This window comes from Podarcis cretensis (genome assembly GCF_951804945.1).
Source record: "Podarcis cretensis genome assembly, chromosome: 3".
Lineage (NCBI taxonomy): Eukaryota > Metazoa > Chordata > Lepidosauria > Squamata > Lacertidae > Podarcis > Podarcis cretensis.
The window spans coordinates 84,006,765-84,025,854 of record NC_137172.1 but is presented as its reverse complement, the minus strand read 5'-3'; the positions used below and the strand labels follow the sequence as shown (position 1 = coordinate 84,025,854).

General features: G+C 40.2%; 1 protein-coding gene and 1 long non-coding RNA gene across 6 annotated transcripts in view; one reads left to right on the top strand and one right to left on the bottom strand.

Annotated features, from left to right (window-relative positions):
- LOC307212956 overlaps positions 1 to 19,090 on the top strand; it is a 44,455-nt gene that overhangs the window by 22,829 nt on the left and 2,536 nt on the right. For 3 of the 4 annotated variants that reach the window (XR_013837284.1, XR_013837285.1, XR_013837287.1), the window contains one exon: positions 15,360 to 15,445. The exons of the other annotated variant lie outside the window; for it this stretch is intronic. This is a non-coding gene — a long non-coding RNA (uncharacterized lncRNA). The remainder of the gene's footprint in view (positions 1 to 15,359; positions 15,446 to 19,090) is intronic. 4 annotated transcript variants of the gene reach the window in all.
- The window catches only part of UBE3D (ubiquitin protein ligase E3D), a 62,463-nt gene continuing 45,245 nt past the window's right edge, over positions 1,873 to 19,090 (bottom strand). For both annotated transcript variants that reach the window (XM_079970531.1, XM_079970532.1), the window contains one exon: positions 1,873 to 4,507. In XM_079970531.1, the coding sequence (XP_079826657.1) occupies positions 4,487 to 4,507 (21 nt within the window). In that variant the 3' untranslated portion in view covers positions 1,873 to 4,486. The remainder of the gene's footprint in view (positions 4,508 to 19,090) is intronic.

Sequence of the window (19,090 nt, the reverse complement as noted above, 5' to 3'; positions counted from 1 at the left end):
TTGTTGAAAACAACTTGTATGGCAAAATCATGTGGGAGGACCACCTCCACCTATACTTTTAAATATTGCATGGCGAACACAGCTGTCTGAACTTTATTTACCAGGGGACACAATAGAATTTTTTATTACAATACACTCTAAGATGTTCAACCACACAAAAAAAGTTTAACAATTGTTTAGATTCATTTCCCTTTTTTGCACGTCATCCCTGGATGCTTCCTGGTTTTGGTGTATTTTTATCCTACTTTCTAGACAGTGTTGCTCAGTGTTATTAGTAAGCACTTACCAAAAGCATTAATTCTGAAACTGGGGCATGATTATGTAGGAGAGAGGAAAATTTATCCATCACCTGGTACAAAACGACTGGAAATGAATTATTGCTCCACAAACAAAAACAACAACAGAACCCTACATTTTCTTTAGCTCCACTTACCTGGTTAAGCAGTATGCACAACAGATTGCTTTTCTTAACTCATTTCTTCCCTCTTCTTTTTGAACTTACAGCATTCATCAAGCAGTCACCACAGGTTAGGATGACTTTGTCTTGCCCTAAAAAATGTTTAAACTCTAAATCCAAGTCCTACTGAACTGGTTTGCCTGTAGCCACCTGGATCTTTTATTGCCTGTCAATGTCACAGTCCAACCTTGACAATTGCATTCCATTGCATCTCTGCACTAGTTCAGTCCAGTTAAAGTCATACCTGCACAGCTTCTCAAGGATTTGCGTACAGATTGATTCAATGAAGTAACACATTTTAAACCATCCTGTTTACTTATTCATCAATTATTTGTTTTTAATCTTGAGACACTATTGGAAACAACACTTAAAATTAAGTAAAACTAGACTGGTTTACACTCTCCATTTGTTTTAAATACCAGGTAATCCCCTTGTGACTTGTAACAGAAGAAACCATTATTGATCATCTCAAAGGTCAATGTACGCGCAAAAACTCGGGAGAGCTGTCTATTTTGAGAGAATTTGGAATTATCAGCATTAAAATTCAGCATTAAAAAAAGAAGATAGAGGGATATAGGTTGCTTTAAAATAAAAAGTGCCAAGATCTTTAGCACAGAATAATTTCCTTTGGAGCAGTGGGTCTGCTGTATATAATCACTGTGGATCCTTAACAAACAAAGCTTCAACCCTATACAGGCATGTTTGGAACTGGAACATAATATCTTCTAGCAGTCATTTGACAACTTAAAAAACTGCATCACATCAACATTGGTCTGGGGAAAATAAAAGACTGAAAAAGGTTCAAAAATTTACTTAAGGCTCAAGGAGAGATTTTGGCACAAGGAGATAGAGGGCCAAAAATACAAAGACAAAACTGTCAATGCAGCAGAGCATATTTGGATATAATTTGACAGGAAACAAGTGTTCACAGATGAGAGTCCAGGGATGTTTCTGCCAGGTAACTGCTCTGAAAGTTATGGGCGCACCGACATGGGGCTGACTGCCTGCGCAACGTGAACCACCTTGCCCATATTTAATGATGCCAAATCAGTTTTCGTTTGACGGGAATCATTTTTCACTGTAACCTTCTCATGTGGAAGCCCTGGCCAAACAGCTTCAAGTTCCTCAATGCCTTTGGGTATAGAGTTCCTGAAGCAGCTTTTTGACAAATAGAGAGAACAATGAAGGGAAGCAATTCTGAAAAACCCTTCCTTTTCAAAAATGAAAAAAATAATAATGAGGAAATAGTAACCACCCAGTGGAGATGGTGATAATTTTTTGATAATAAGGCACCTGTCAGGGACTGGCACGGTTCCAAGGAGTGTGTGGCAGAGGCAGCCCCCCCCCCCAGGCTGAGCCAGGGGGAGGGGGCAGCAAGTTGTGTACCTCCCTCGAGACAGGAACCAGGGTTGGAGGAAGGAGATGAGTTTTATTTATTTATTAAATTTCCATCCCATCCCTTCTCCCAAAGGAGCCAAGGGCAGCAGACTCAAAGCAGTAAAACTGTGCTATTAAAAATAAGGTAAGAATGTTATTTAAAAACAATTATTTAAAAACAATTTAAACATTTTAAAACATACCCTCATAGCTAATAATTTCAAGGTTTCCAGGAACAGTATCTTTTAGCCACTAAATGCCTGAGCGAATAGAAATGTTTTTAAGTTTTTCTTGAAAGTTAATGAAGACATACACATGTCACCAGGGAATGCATTCCACAAACAGGCAACCATTACCGAGATGCCAAAGCAGAGTTAAGTAATTATGGTTTCTCCCATCGCTGTAATAATGTAATGTAATAGGTATAAACTATAGATATGAAACATATTGCAAATTATGGCAACTCTCTTACAAGGTTTAAACTGCCTGTTGTATATTGCCCATGCAAAATTATTATCTTTGCAAACAAGCTTCTCATTACTTTTGAGAGATCTTGTGGGAGATCTAAAGAATTTCTGACAATGGTCAATCATTTATTTCCTTCAAGAAAAATAGCAAATTTATTTTTACATTGAGCATCATTTTGAGACGTCCTCTTGCTTCATGAGTGATGACAAATTAGATTCCCCATTACTTCTTTGGCAGAGTAAGCAGAGGGTTGCAAAAATTCCAGGTCTTCTACATATCCATTTGCAGGATGGGAATTGACATTTTTTTCTTCACAAACTGAAGAGAGCTCACAACAGTCAAACTATGTTTGTAAATCACAGCTTCAGAATAGGATTTTAATAATTAGTAAGGATGAGCTACAACAGCAGCTCAAGTTTCCCCTTTAAAATGCCATTTATTTTTAAAAGCCTTCCAGATTTAGTGGCTTTTCATCAGCCTGAAATATATTTCCTCAGTCATTTGGCAAAAGACCTTTTTTGCAGCTAAGCGCAAGCTGTAAATTGTCCCATATCTGCTTTCTTTTCAATGCTCAAATAAAGGCCTTTGCCTGCTCCGCTCTTATTAGGACCACATAAATCAAAGTCTATTAAAGGGCAAGTCTGGTAATCTGAGAAAACAGCCTGCACAAGCCGTGCAATGGAATTGCTGTGTACGCTCACCTTTGTGCTGGGCTAAAATAAAGTAAAACTTCAAAAAAAAAAAAAGTTCCCATGGAATTCTCTGCCAAGTGTCAGGACACAATTTTGTACATGAAAAATGCCATCTTAATAGTGTGATGTATGTTGTAGTCCTTTCACATTTACAGAAAATTATTGGGAATTATTGTTGATGATAAGGATGCACACTGATTTGCATCTGTTTGTGTGCACTGGAACTTTTACATGGGTCAATTACACACTGCTTTCACGAGCAATCAGTCATGCATTCCACACTACAGCTGGACCCATGAGCAACTGAGACAGAGAAGCCATGCAGCACAACCCCTGATACGGTGCTGCTCCTGGGGGCTCTGCTTGCCTTCAGGAGGTGCACTGGAGTGCTCTGTAATACATTATACCTTGCTCTTTCAAGGCACAAAATACACTGCAACCTTTCTGCAGACATGGCCTTGTGTTCCCATTTAGCTGAAAGGGAGAAAACCATTCAAATTTGCAAACAAGGGCAGCCTTAGGTAGTTTGGGCACTTATTAATATGGTGGTCTCTAATATATCACACAGCAGCCCTGTGGCACGTCAGCCTCTCTTTGCAGCAAGTATGTTTCTGTGAGTAACTAAGTCCCACTGATGCTTTCTGCAACCCAGCACCCTGAACATTTGCTGTTGATCCAGCACATGACACACTGTCTCAGCTCCATCACTTCAATATCATCTCAGACTCAATGCTTTTTTAAATGCAGACAGCACACACATTAATCTCAGAAATCAAGTGGTGTAAATACATGCAGGGACCAGCCCTTAACCAATATTACCTTGGAATAATCTGCTGTTAAATCTAAAAACTTTTAGGCTTTTCTTGGCAATCGTGGTTCACAGTTTACCAAAAAAATTTTTTATCATAAAAGCAGGGATTGAAAACCATTTTTCTGCTGAGGGTGAGATTCCCTTGAGGGAGAATCTGAGCCACAAATAGTGGGCAGGCGAACCTTCTTCCCCCACCCTCTGTCACTCCCTTTCCCACTCACATTCCATTAGGTCAAGGGCTCACAAAGCTCTGAAGATTTTGTTTCCTAGAAGGGCAAGTCAGCCACTGTGTGTTCCTTGATTTTTATTTTTTTTTAAGCTTCAGTTGCTGCAGAAGATAATTGACTTCTCCTTGGAGAATTAGTAGTTCTTCACAAGCGATCTCAAAGACTCCAGACATCCCAAATTAAGCTGCTCTCTGAACTCAAGCCTTGCAAAATTGGCCTCTCTGCTTGACCAACTTGCCTCCATCACATTCTTTGAACTTCTCCAAACTCCAAAGTCAACAAACAGCAAGTTAAATATACAATTAACTGCTTTTTTCCTTTGGCTTAGGAACTTCACAATCACTTTCGGGGGGGGGGGGGAACATCCCCACTTGGTAACTTAGATCCACAGTTCTTTGTAGCTGAAGGTTATCTTGACAGGAATTTATTCTCAAAAGGATCAGACCAGGTTCCTTCACATCTTCAAAAATGCAACCTGCAATGGAAACAAAACATACCCAAGAAGTTAGCTCCTGCACAGTAAGATATATATATTTTTAATGGACACCCCCTGCTCCCCCCAACAATGCTGCTATCTGTGACATATTGCCTCGTAGAGAATGCAGACAAGTCCCTTTATCACTTTCAGTGGTACCTCTGGATGCAAACGGGATCCTTTCCGGAGACCCGTTCGCATTCTGAGCAGAACTCAAACCACGTCTGCACGAGTTGCAATTTGCTGCTTCTGCGCATGAGTGTGACATTATTTTGAGAGTCTGCGCATGCGTGAGCAGCGAAACCCGGAAGTAAGCCGTTCCGTTACTTCCGGGTTGCCGCAGAACGCAACCTGAAAACGCTCAACCTGAAGCATATTTAACCCGAGGTATGACTGTATAACAGGACGCAGGTGGCGCTGTGGGTTAAAGCCTCAGCGCCTAGGGCTTGCCGATCGAAAGGTCGGCGGTTCGAATCCCTGCGGCGGGGTGCGCTCCCGCTGCTCGGTCCCAGCGCCTGCCAACCTAGCAGTTCGAAAGCACCTCCGGGTGCAAGTAGATAAATAGGGACCGCTTACCAGCGGGAAGGTAAACGGCGTTTCCGTGTGCGGCTCTGGCTCGCCAGAGCAGCGATGTCACGCTGGCCACGTGACCCGGAAGTGTCTCCGGACAGCGCTGGCCCCTGGCCTCTTAAGTGAGATGGGCGCACAACCCCAGAGTCTGTCAAGACTGGCCCGTACGGGCAGGGGTACCTTTACCTTTACCTATGACTGTATAAGGGGAAATGGCCCCAAACTGATCTTATCAAATAAATGTTATTCCCTGCCCTCCCTTAATTTGTTCCTAACATTCTGCTCAGAGATATGACCCATTAAACACTGGGTTCAACATTTTCTGTGAAAATAGATTAGAAATGGAGTTCTTACTTCACATGCAAATGATGTGAACTGCATGACAAACTGTGCTGTAAAGTACAAAGAACCCTTTTCTTTGAGTTAGCCAAAGTTCCACTTTGCAACTTAATAAGCCTCAAAGACCTAGCATCACAGGAGATTTTGCAGAAGAAGCCTAGCTGAGAATTTACAAATAGATTGGAACTCTTAATTATCTACTGTTTAGTCTTTTAAGTATGGTAATATAAAAGTATTTTAATGTTTTGAATTTTAGCACCTAGTTGATTTAATCACTCTATTGCCCTACCATTCTTCTCTAAAACCACTTGGCTTATAAAACAAGCAGCATAATAAACACTCAACTGCAGGGCTTAAAATAAAAACCAGCAGTACAATTACAAATAAAAGCAGCCAAAGCCGATGGCTGCTAAGTGCAGTTATAGCACAGGCGGACAAGGTAAGACTGCACTGTTGCCAGAGAACATTAGCTTGCCTCCATTTTGTCTCCTACATCTCTCATTCTGTATTAAAAGCCTTTGTCTATGACAGTCAACTGGCAAGAACAGGGTGTGTTTGCAGGACTAGTTGCCAACCTCTTTTGACATGAGCAAGAAAGGATCCTGGCCCTCCCCCCCCCCCCAAATCTAAGGAGCATCTTAGACTCACAAAAGCCAAGTTTCCCCCAGCTCCTACTGAAATCAGGAAAACAATTTGCTTGCCATTGGCATCTGAGAGTTCTGAGTAATCCTTTGACTTTCAACACCCATCCAGATTAGAGCAGCTCTATTCAGAAAAGCCCTTTTGTTCTCCAGAAAATTCCCCCTTCAGCAGCCACCCTAGTTTTTGTTTTCTATAAGTGCTCTAGTCTTTGTTCTTTTTAGTTCAGGAGAATCCTGTTTGGCATCCACACTGCCCACAGCTGTTTCTCTCTCTGCCTGCCTGTAGATCTGAACCCTTGTTTATGATGTACTTTCCTTTTCTGGACTGTGTCTACTCCTTAAATATGGTCCGACAGGGTGCTAGCCTGCCCAGTATTCTCTTGGAAGCCCTGGTCTGGGTGTCAAATGCCACCATCTCTGTTCAACAAAGCCTTGAAAATGAGGATTTATCAACTTTCTCACCCTCCAACAGGTCATAAAGAAAGTACGGTAGTATTAATATTTCTACATCCCTCTCCTTCTCACTCCAAGCCTCCATCCTCCTCTCTCATCAACTTTCAACATTCCCTTCCTTCTTCTCCCAAGCACTGAAGCATCAGTGCACAATTGCCTTTAGCTTGCTGCCACCCTCGCTTTTCTCTCCTTTCCTTTGGTACAGCCTTAAATAATTAGATCTGCAATTTATTTTCTATCTACAGTGGTGGCTCGCAAGACGAAAAGAATCCGTCCCGCGATTCTCTTCGTCTAGCGGTTTTTTCATCTTGCGAAGCAAGCCCATTGACGGCTTAGCGGATTAGCGCTATTAGCGGCTTAGCTGCTTTTAGCGGCTTAGCTGCTTAGCGGATCAGCTGATAAGCGGCTTAGCGGCTTAGAAAAAGGGGGGAAAGGGGGAAAAAGTCAGAAAAACTCGCAAGACATTTCGTCTTGCGAAGCAAGCCCATAGAGAAATTCGTTTTGCGAAGCGCCTCCAAAACGGAAAACCTTTTCGTCTAGCAGGTTTTTCGTCTTGCGAGGCGTTCGTCTTGCGGGGCACCACTGTACCTTTATGCACAAAACCCCCTTGTAAAATTTCTGGAGTCGTCTGTTCCTTCTTCCTGGATAATTTACAAGGGCACTCTGATACCAAGCCAAAGTCTCTAGCGTTACCCACATTGTGTTCCTATATAACTGGTAAAACATGCTAGTTCCCATGCCAAGTCTGCTGATCTTACAGCAGCCTATCCTCCAGCAAAACAGAGGGACGAGATTAGCCTAGCACCAGAGCAAAATTCTCCCCAAACATTCAGGGTCCTGAACACATATGAGTAAGGTTCAGATGTTAACAGAGATACATGTCCTTGGCAAGAGCATACAATATGATGCCTAAACAATAATAATGAAAGGGTCAAGCTAATGAGCACCTGGAGGGAGTTCCACAGCCAGGGTGCTCTTCACCAGTAGTCACCACCCTAGACTCTGAAATGGGAAGCGGGAACCTGGAAAAGGACCTCAGAACATCTGAACTGACAGGCAGTTTCACACAGGAAAAGGTGTCCTTTGGATACAACTATAAACTTATCATAATTCTATTTTCCAAGTGGGGGAAAATAAGTGTGCGCACACTGAAGACAAATTGAAGTAGGTCAAGTGATCTTTGAAAATGGTTTGGCAGTTTCAGTGAGAAGATTCATTTTCTTGAATTTATATCCTTCCTTTCCTCTATCATAGAACCAAAGGTGGCATACATGTGGTTCTCAGGTGGTCACCCATCCAGGCACTGACAGGACCCAACCTGCTTACCTTCAGCAAGTTGTTGGACTTAGGTGCCTCAGACTTTACCTTGAAGTGGCCTGAGTACTAACAAGCCTGAGGACATTTCAAAAGCAATGTAAAACCAACCAGGTTGCTCTCGCTTTAATGGTTTAGGATCAAGTCAGCAGAGTTTGAATTTGATGAACTTTTTTATTCCATTTCGCTAGAGTTTCATGCTTTTAGTTTCAACCATGAGTCTACTAAACAGGGCAGGTGATAAATCTATATAAATGAATAATATCACCGGGGGAGGGGTGTCCAAATAATTTATTGCCTTTTGAAGAGATTACTGAAACTACAAGGGGGAGGGGAAGAATTGGAAGAATAGTCATAGGGCTATAGTAACACAGCAGGAAAAGCCTCATTACATGGAATCTGACCTCCCCCCCGCCCCGCCACCTTCTTTCGTGATCTCTGGAACAGTGATGTGTCATCTGCACAGGCAATTACAGACCTAATACTGCCTTGTATCACAGAAAGTTTATCCCCCCTATGCCAATGTTATTCTAATTGCCACTGAGCATGCTGGGAAGCTCCACAAGTCCTGGATGTTATTAAGTGCCTCCATAATTAGGGGGGAGGGGGCAAGGAAGCAAGGAAGCAAAGGACAGTAACTGAAGGAATGTTTTGTTCAGACGTTACTCCACAAATTCCTAAGGATGGGGAACTTGTGAACCTTTGTATGTTGTTAGATTCCGATTCCCATCAGCCTCAGCTGACAGAGACAGCAGTGAGGGATGGCGTGAGTTATACACCAGCAATATCTGGAGGACCACAAGTACCACATTTCTCCCCCCAAACTAAGAACTATAAAGGGAAGGAAGCGCCTGTCATACCCAGAACATAGCAAAATATATTCTAATACAATTAAGTATCTCCTTCCTTTCATAAAAACAAGGTCCTTCAGCACATAGTACTGTTATAATTCTTGATGGCCTATTCATTTCCCAATGCAATGATGATACTGATTTCCTAAAGCTCTTACAACACCTGGATGCTTACATTTTTTTTAATATAACAAATAAAAACTCTACCAAGGCTGCAATTCACAATGAGCACACCAAGTAAAGGTAAAGGTACCCCTGCCCATACGGGCCAGTCATGTCTGACTCTAGGGTTGCGCGCTCATCTTGCTCAAGAGGCCGGGAGCCAGCGCTGTCCAAAGACACTTCTGGGTCACGTGGCCAGCGTGACTAAGCGGCATCTGGCGAGCCAGCACCAGCGCCGCACATGGAAATGCCGTTTACCTTCCCACTATAAAGTGGTACCTATTTATCTACTTGCACTTAGGGGTGCTTTCGAACTGCTAGGTGGGCAGGAGCTGGGACCGAACGACGGGAGCTCACCCCGCCGCGGGGATTTGAACCGCCGACCTTGCGATCAGCAAGTCCTTGGCACTGAGGTTTTACCCACAGCGCACACCAAAGCAAATGCAAAAAAACACAAAAGTCAAAAGCTCAGTATTTTGCATATCCCAGCAGGGAGTAATACACTTTTTAAATAAATATCAGTAAGAACATAAGATATACACACACTATGGAATGTGACTATGATGAATATAAATAATATGCATATAGGGACTATAAATGAAAGTATTAGAGATCAAGATTTGCAGAATGCTAGTTATGAAGGGTATAGCTGGAGGGTGTTAGTGAATATAGCACAGTGCTACTGCATAGGACCCAGAATGGGATTCCCATAATCCTGTGGCTTGAAGACCTCAAGCATTAATAATCAAAAAGCTAGCAGTACCAAACAGGACACAGGAAAGTTTTGGGTAGCATTCTGAGGATTTCCTAATGCTTTTTCACTTTTCTATGTTGACGTTATTTATTATGTTGTTTTCCTTTTGCATAATTCAATATATATACATAAACATCATGTTGGCTACCCCTACTTTATGAAGTTTAGTTTCTTGTTTGGGATTCACTACAAAATGCAATGGTTGTATTGCAGCTTTAAAGAGAATACGTCTACAACACTCACGGCCCCAGCTTTCTACACTTATGGTTTCTAACTCAGACAACTAGTCATCTGGTAACATCTACTCATATTTACTTCATGATCTTTTGATCTGTATATTCCGATGCAGCTAACTAGAAAAAGTAATATGGCATTCTAGCAGTAAAGCAAATTTAACTGAAGTTGTTTGAGGGAAGGAGAAGGCAGTTCCAAAGAGCATTTAAAACTTCTAAGGTGAATTCCATTTATAACTCCCAATAGTAGAACTTTGCAAGCTGATAGCCATTATCGCTTCTGCTTAGAAAAGCTGGGAAGCAAAAGCTTCCCCTTGACAAGCAATGTGTTTTAAGAAAACAAGGCTTTCCAAGTTTGCCATACAGAAACTATTCTTTGGAGTTGGCAATAGAGATGCTTTGATACAAGAAATGAATGAGGTGAGGAAGAGCTCAAAGTCAAAGGAAAAGCCAAAGTTTTGAACAGTGGTGGCAAATAGAATGCCTGGCTCGAATGAGATAAAAGAAATGGATTTATTTTTTCAACACTGCCCTCTTGCCCAAGAAAAGGGCAAGCAATTCACGAGGAGACACATGAAGACTTGACATTAGTCACCAAGAAAACAATGAAGCTTCCAAGGCAGGCTGTGAACAATTAGCTAAATAAGCTGCTTTTGAACAGCTCCTGAAATATACATTTACTTCAAAGTGAAAGAAAGAATGAATGTAAGAGAATGTAAGGAAAGGGGTTCACATTACTGATTTCTTTTGCCTTTCAAAACACAAATCCTTCCAGTTCACAGCAATCATACAGTGAAAAATCAAATATTAAAACACAGGACAAAAATCACACGTGCAGAAATCAGAATTTCTTCATAAGAGGCCTTGTGAAAGAGGAAAGTATTCAGTGCCCTTTGAAAAGTAGCCAAGGAGGAGGCATGATGATGGAGCTGGCCAGTAAAGGAGTTCCACCACTAAATAAAGTATTGCCCTTGATCCACTCCTGTCTGATCCTACTGGGGCTGATGTCAAGGGCCAGGTAGGATCATTAGGAAATGCATATGATGCACCCCACTTTAAATTTCATACTGTCTGCCATTAAGAAAGCAATTTTAAATGAACTGCACCTTAACTAACCAATAAGGTAGACCAGGGAACAGAACCGGTGACCCTTTAGATGTTGCTAGACTACAACTCCCGCCAGCTAGGGATCCCCTAGCATGTACTCTAGTTACAGCAGGAGGGCTGGGACAGACCTCTCCCTCAGAACTTCAGAGAGCTGCTGTTGCTGATCAAAGTCAGCAGAACTAGGCTGGGTGGTATCAGTAATCCAATTCAGTGTAAGACCACATCATACAACATTTATTTTTATTTTTCAAAGTTAAGTCTATGGATTAAGACACCCTCACTTTTACTACCCTAGGCAACTGTTATGAGGTAAAAGGCAAAATGGAGAATGGTTTTCCTTTGAAGATCAATAGTTGCACGTGTTTACTTTAAACTGCCTCTTTTGCTAATGCCAACATAAGCATGCCAGAAGGAAAGCAAAGACAAAACACACATTGCTGCTGACTTTAATTCTTAAATAGGGTGACAGGAAGCCTTTCAAAAATATGTTACCGAATTCTTAAGGTGGACACTATTACTTTAAAGCAGAGATTGGGGGGGGGGCTTTCCCTGCCTTTCTGTCCCATGGTCTTGACTCTTAGATACATTTTAAATTTTTGTTTCTTTAATAAAACAAAATATTACATTTTAATATATTTTGTCAAAACGCAGTATTTTCCCAAAGAGGCATGCAATTTCTGATACAATCAGTTAAGAGACCTAAGAACAATACAATAAGCAAACTAAAAAATAACAGAAATTCTGCAGGGTGAGGAACTATGGTATTTTGATTAAGCACCCAAATAATATCCAAATGTGGTTATCATCTAACTACGATGTTAGGAGTGTCCTACTCTTGTGTAGGACCCTGACAGAGACACATGCCCGACTGGCATGTTCTCTCCCTCCTGGTCGTTCGGGAGCTTCAAAAGCTTTCTTCGACCCGAACATCACAGCAACTGATACCAAGAAGCATCAGCACACTTGGGGATCCGCAGAGTGTTTGCAGTTTGCATAACAGAACTCAGTAGCACAGCATTTTGTTTAATCTACTTTTATTTACATACAATACACTCGGAGCATTCTGACTTTGCTCCTTCCTCTTTCTCATCAGACAGCAAAGAGAGAAAGCAAAGGACAATAATCCCACTTCACGAAATACAGTAATACCAAAACATCCTGTCTCCATCACTTCCCATACTGTGGAATGAACATACACCATCATGTGAAAGACAACAATCTCATGACTGCAAACACGGAGCAGGAATCCTAACAGTTTTCAATGTGCAATTCACTAGTGACAGGATTTCCATATTCACCTACTGTTTTGTCCTGTCTGAATAGACTGTGCAATAATTTATTTCTCCAGGTGTCAAAAAGGAAAGGAATACTGGATAGTCCTGGACATGAAAACAGCACTAAGAGAACTGCAATATTTGGCTTGAAACTGAACCTGTGTGCATTAACAAAAGCACCACTTGCTTAAAGCTTTTAAATTGTGGGGGGCAATCGATTTATTAAAAACAGGCATTTAATGGCCATGTAAAAACTCCAGTTTATTCTGAGCATGTGTATATATTTATCCCTTGCAGTCATATTATAAACAGTTCATCCTGTGTTATTGTCAGATTATGAGTGACAAAGACCTATAAGGGATTGTATACAAGCCTATCCAGATCTGGCCTTACCACAAAGCAATGCCATACAGCTGGGTTAGAGAGGGGCATAATTTTCCTGCTGCCACTTTTCATTTGTGCACCATGAAAACAAACAAATAGAGAAACAGTGTGAGAGTGTCACTAGGACTTTTCACCAAAGGTACAACCATGTCTAAGTCTGGCCACTGGGGTTGCTTCTAATAACACTGCCAGTGATCTAGAATAATGAGAGAGAGAGAGAGAGAGAGAGAGAGAGAGAGAGAGAGAGAGAGAGAGTCCAACAAAAATTCCATATTGCCTTTTGCAGTAAGGCAATTACCACAAATATCTGCATGCCTCAGCTAATGAAGCAAACGTAGTGGCATATATGTTCCATATGAAGCAATTTAAACCACAGCGCACACACAAAAAGGAAAGATAATGCCTCTGTGTGTGTGTGTGTGTGTGTGTGTGTGTGTGAGAGAGAGAGAGAGAGAGAGAGAGAGAGAGAGAGAGAGAGAGCGCACACACTTAAACAGATTGGAAAGACAAAATTAACTAATACTCCACTGGGTCTCCCCCAGTTACCAGCTCGCCAGCTTTTCATTCTGCTGCTGCCTTCTGTTTTGGTTGCCCTAGAAACAGAACAGTTCCGCCTTTCAACAGAAGCAAAAGGTAGTACTTTGGTTTCTGCCGTAGTGATCCAACAGGATTGGCTGTCATGGAACAGCAGCAGAAAGCATCAAGTCAGGGGTGGGCAAACACTGGCCCTCCAGGTGTTGTTGAACCATAATTCCCTCCAGCCTTGGCGATTGACCACGCTCTCTTTCCACATCGGGACTGGTTAGTCACCTGCACTAACTATTCCCCAGAAGGCATCAATCTGTCCCCTGGAGTGCTTGTGACATGGAATCAACAAACTAGCAGCAACCAACTTTGCAGGTCAAATTCAAGGTGCTAGCTTTAACCTTATAAAGCTTTATGTGGCTCAGGACCCCATTGACTAATTGAGTTTCTTTGCCCATATGAACCTACCCAGACCCTCAGGTCATCTTCAAATGCTCTTATTTAATTATGCTCTCTGTGGGAGGTGCAGAAAGAGGCTGTACAAGGACCTTTTCTTTTTTAATATAATTTATAATTTTCATTTATATACATTACAATTATTCAATGATAATTTTAACATACCTGACTTCGACTCCCTTCCCTTTCTTCAGTTCTTTACATTTATTTTTGTCCTCTCCTTCATACTCTAAATTGTCTTATTCATTGTTGTTTTATTCATCTATTCTCATATATATATCATATAAAACCTGCAGTTTCAAAAATATATAACAATCCTGCCAATATCTTGATCTGCTTACAGTTTATTTGTAAATACTCAATAAACCATTTCTATTCCTTTCTAAAAAGTTTATTATCTTTATTTTTTATTCTTCTGGTAAGTTTTGCCATTTCTGCATACTCCATTAGTTTCAGTAACCATTATTATCTCACTGGGACCTCTTCTTCCTTCCATTTTTGGGCAAGTAACATTTTTGCAGTTATGGGCACACATAAATAAATTTCTATTTAGGTAGTTCTGATTCCATAATTCCTAAGATAAAAGCTTCTGGGTTTTTTTAATGAATCTTAAGCATCTTTTTCAATTCATTATATATCATTTCCCAGTAAGCTTTAACCTTATTGCAAGACCACCACATATGGAAAAGATACATCCTTTCTCTTTACATTTCCAACACTTATTCAATTTTGATTAATACATTTTTGCCAATCTACTAGGTGTTGGGTATCATCTATATAACATTTTCATATAATTTTCTCTTAAACCATAACATGCTGTAAATTGTATATCCATATTCCATAATTGTTCCTATGCTTCCATTTCTATGTTATGACCAATATCTATTGCCCAATGTATCACTAACTATTTCACTTGTTCGTCCTTTGTCTCCCATTCCAATAACATCTTATACATTTTAGATATCACTTCAACATTACAGTTTAACAGGTCTCTCTCTAGTTGTGATAGTTGTTCCTCAAACATCCACTTCGTATCCTTTTTAAATACTTCATTCAAATGATGCTATTGTAACCATGTTGTTAACATCCCTGATAAATCCTTAAATTCTTTTAATTTAAATTCTCCACCCTCCTCTCTTAGCAAATTTCTATAAGTCGTTCAACTTTCCATCGTATTTTTCTTTTTCACCGCTATGGCTTCCAAAGGCAAAAACCAAAGTGGTGTTTTAGTCTCCAATAAGTTTTTATATTTATCCCATATTCTATACAATTTTTTCCCAATTATATGGTTTGTGAAACCTTTATTTACTTTTGCCTTTTCATACCACAAATAAGCATGCCAGCGAAAAAATATTATCATGACCTTCCAAATCTAAAATATACAGATTCTTCAATAAGGACTTTTTCTGCAGTAGCACTCTGCTTTCAGAACACTCTCCCCAGTGAAGCGCACCTGACTTTAAGTCTCACATATTTTCAGCATCAGGTTAATACTTTTTTATACAGCTAGATGTCTGAATGTTGGTATTGTTCACACCATGGATGTAATTTAGCTGCTTGTTGTTTTATGGCGATCACTCTTGAAACTCTTATGGCAAGAAATGTGTAAGTTTCTGTGCTTCTAGTGTGTAAAACTGAAAAGACCTCTTGAACTTATCCTGCATTAGCCTTGGGAAATGCTGCCCTTTAAAAACTACCTATAATTAGCAAGAGTTGGGAAGACAAATATAGATGCTGAAGAGGTGAGGCATTAGCAGTCAAAGATTAATTAATACTCATTCTATTAGAGCTACCTACGCCAAGAGACTTTGGAACTCATCCTTAAGCTTGCCCTGTCACAAAAGGATAGAAAAACCATTTTTCATGTTTGCTCAAGTAGGTCACACAAAATATTTCCAAAAAAACTAGGGGGGAAGAGCAGCTTTTAGGGATAAATTGTTCTCATTTATTAAAGCAAGACATTGTGTGCTGGTTTTTAAATACTTTTCTGATCCCATTTCTGCCACAACTACCATACAAACAACACTGCTCTCACCACCTGTTATAGGATTCACACACACAATCTATATGCCGGGTTGGAGAGACACACACAAATACCAGACTGCAACTCAACACACATTTTACCACACTTTACTTCTACACTACATATAAGACTCCCTTTTCTCACAGCATGGAAGCAACAGCGGATTGAGTTGGAGAAGCAGAGTGCTTTGTAGCTGCTTCATGAACTTGATCTACTTCCATACTGGCTGTGGTTTCACATTCTTAGTGGCCAGTACAAAGTAGATAGGCTTTGCTCCATCACTGGCCCAACAGCTAGGGAACAGATGGTGAGGAGTGTGGCCTAGAAAGTTTCTGGTGGGCTACATTTGGCCTGTGGGCAGGAGGTTCTTCAGTATAAAATAGTATAGTCCATTCCAGTGCCAGGTTACCAAATAGGCAGAGCAGTCACCAGCCTATGGGCCTCACACTTTTTAGGGACCTCATGACAACTTATCAAAATAATATGATATAATTTGTGAGGCGAGCCCTGAGATTTCAACTGCCTAGAGGCCTCCACAGGGTTTAATCTGGCAGTGGTCCATTCTACCATCATGGCAATCTACTCTTTCCTTTTTCTTCTCATATAGCCCCAATTTCTCTCGCAGAAGAGGAGGGGAAAGAAAACATAGGCTGCAATCACATCAGTGGAAATGATACCAGAACCCTTTTTTACTTCCCCTCCCCATACAAAACTGAAGCAGGCTGAGTGTCTGTGTAACAACAGCATGTTTACATGGAAATATTTCCATGCAATTTGTTTTTACAAATAAATACTAAGTTCAGATAGAGAATAAAAGTTGATTTTCTCCTCCCCTGCTGTAGACTTGACATCAGTGGGATTGTAAAATACAATTTCTTCCTATTTAGTTAGAACCTCTAAAGTTAATTAATACAAGAAGATAACTAATTAAGGGAGAGGAAAAACTCACTAATTACGGTATATCATGGGTCAGCTTTTAGGGCAATTAGAAGTAACCTAAGTAGAAGCTCAATAACTATTGAGAGAATTGTAAATATTGGTGGGTAAATTATATAACAAATTTATGCATTTACAGTTGATAGAAATGCAATTAGAAGTTTGCTATACACTATTACATCCAACAGCACCAAGAAGTGCAAAGCATAAAGTATGTACAAGTAGTTAGATATGTATCATTTCATTTGCATTTATGTTCTAACAGATTTACATTTTCAATAAAAACATTGGGAGGGGATACACAAACACACACACACACAGACCTTTAGCAGCAGGAATGAAATTAAATTAGTTCATTGCTAGAAGCATGAACCATTAATGAAATGTAACTGGAGAACTTTCTCTAGTATTTATTCAGTGTAATTAAATTCTTTTATTCAAAATCTATACTTAGCCAAGCATAAAATATTGCACCATCATAATATCTTCACAGTGTAATCAAGAACTGAACTATAAGCATCTCATTCCTTTTCATAGCATCTGAAGGCTTTAAATCACTAACACTGTTTGAAGTATAATCAAAAGGAAAGATGAAAAAGAACCTGCTCTAACCAGCTACTATAGTTCCTAATTCATTTTTATTTCTTTTTAAGAAAGCCATCAGAGGCTAGTCTTCACTAGCCAGTCTTGAGAAGTCTGGAAGTTTAATGCCTTTACTCAAAGGCTGTTAACAATAAACTTCATGCGACCACCTACTGCCCCCTGGAGTACCTAAAAGTGAGAAATGGGAACAATCACAGTCTGCTGTGGTGTTCCAGGCAGGAGTTCCAGGAAGAAGCTACAGCTCACATGTCTGGCATTCATAAGGGCCCCAAGTCCAAACTCTGTAATTTCCAGTTTAAAAGGAAATCAAATGACAAGACCAGCACAGTCCTGAGGCCCAAGATAACAGAGTAGACAGCTGAAGACAAGGAGCGTTCTAATACAGTACAGTATAGAGAAATGGAAGGGTGACTCTATAATTAAAGCATCAAGCATTTTTGGTTAAAACCACAACACGTCTATTCCTAAAATGTGCAAAGCCAGAAAAAGCTGTCTTAATTTTAATGGCATTAAATGTTGCAGACATTTGTCTAAAGCAGTGTTCTTTCTCAGCCTTTTACTGACCGTGCCCCCACCGTCCCACCGGTAGAAAGGTAGCTATTTAAATGTTTTGTCTGTAAACAGAACATGTTTTATTTATAATTAATACAAAATACAATTACCTAAAAATTTATACTTTGTATTTCTCAATCAATGTGACCCTTGTGCTTGATGACCAGAAACAAGCTTTTTTATATCCGGTTCTATTGCTGTGAGGGATAACTGAAGACCACCTCTGTCCATTCAGTTAAGGCAATTCCACGTTAGGCCGAGTAAATAATTCACACGACTGAAACCTGATTCTACTGAATATGAAGTAGGAAAAGCCTTGAAAAACAATTTTGCTTTATCCCAAAGCTGTGGAAACTTTTTAGATATTCTGTTTTCTTTTCTCGGTCACTTCTCTGTTTTCTTCACTTCTTGGTTCCCTCTGTGGCCCCCTAGTCTTATGCTGTGGCCCCCCATTTACACAATTTTCATCTTTGCCCCCCTTGGAATTTCCTGGGGACCCCCAGAGGACCATATGGCCCACAGTTGAGAATCACTGGTCTAAAGAGCCAGGCATGCAGTGAGAATCAAGCCTGACTCTGAACTTCTTTTTTTAGAGTTGCAAAACATGAACTTCACAGATGATTTTTTATGCATACAAAAGGCTCTAGCACTAAGATAAAAACATATTTCTTAAACTGATAATTCTAAAATGGATGCTAACTATAATTCTTTAGAATAAGATATACATCTCCTAATGAGATATATCCCCAGGGCACCCAAGAAGAAGCAGACACCTGCAATTAATTGAAGGTGTCAGTAGCTACCACTTTGCTGGGGGGAAATAACAGCTGAAAGTGCATTTACTAACCATGGCTATAAAAAATGACTTGAAACAGCAGGTTTTTTTTCAGCCTGTTCAGCAGGACTAATACCAAAACTTTCAAAGTACATTATTTCACAAATTTAAACAGAAAAGGGGGCCATATTATTTCTCCAGGCTTCTCTTTTCCATATAGGAAGAAGAAATGCCAACAACCGATGTGAGCATTTCTTTTTTAAAAAAGGCGAACTTAAAACAGAAGTTACAGCATTCCTTTATCTGTCTGGCGTATTACCATGTGTCACATTATGAGAAATCTCCTTGATAAGATAACTCCACAATCCTTCAAATAGAAGAACTGCAAATGGCAATGTGCCACTCTGGAAAACCAACTAGAGGAAGATGAGAAGAAACAAAAGCGTGTATTTCAATACTAGCTATTCTTAGGACTCAAACTACATGTTACAGAGTTCTGTGTTTTTCCTTATTCTTCTGCATTTTAAAAAAACGCACACCAAGAAAAGCTGATTAATCCTTTCCCCTCTGATCGTTTTCACACCCTAAACCACTGTCCATACTGCTTTTTCACTTGCACATGTGGAGGTGG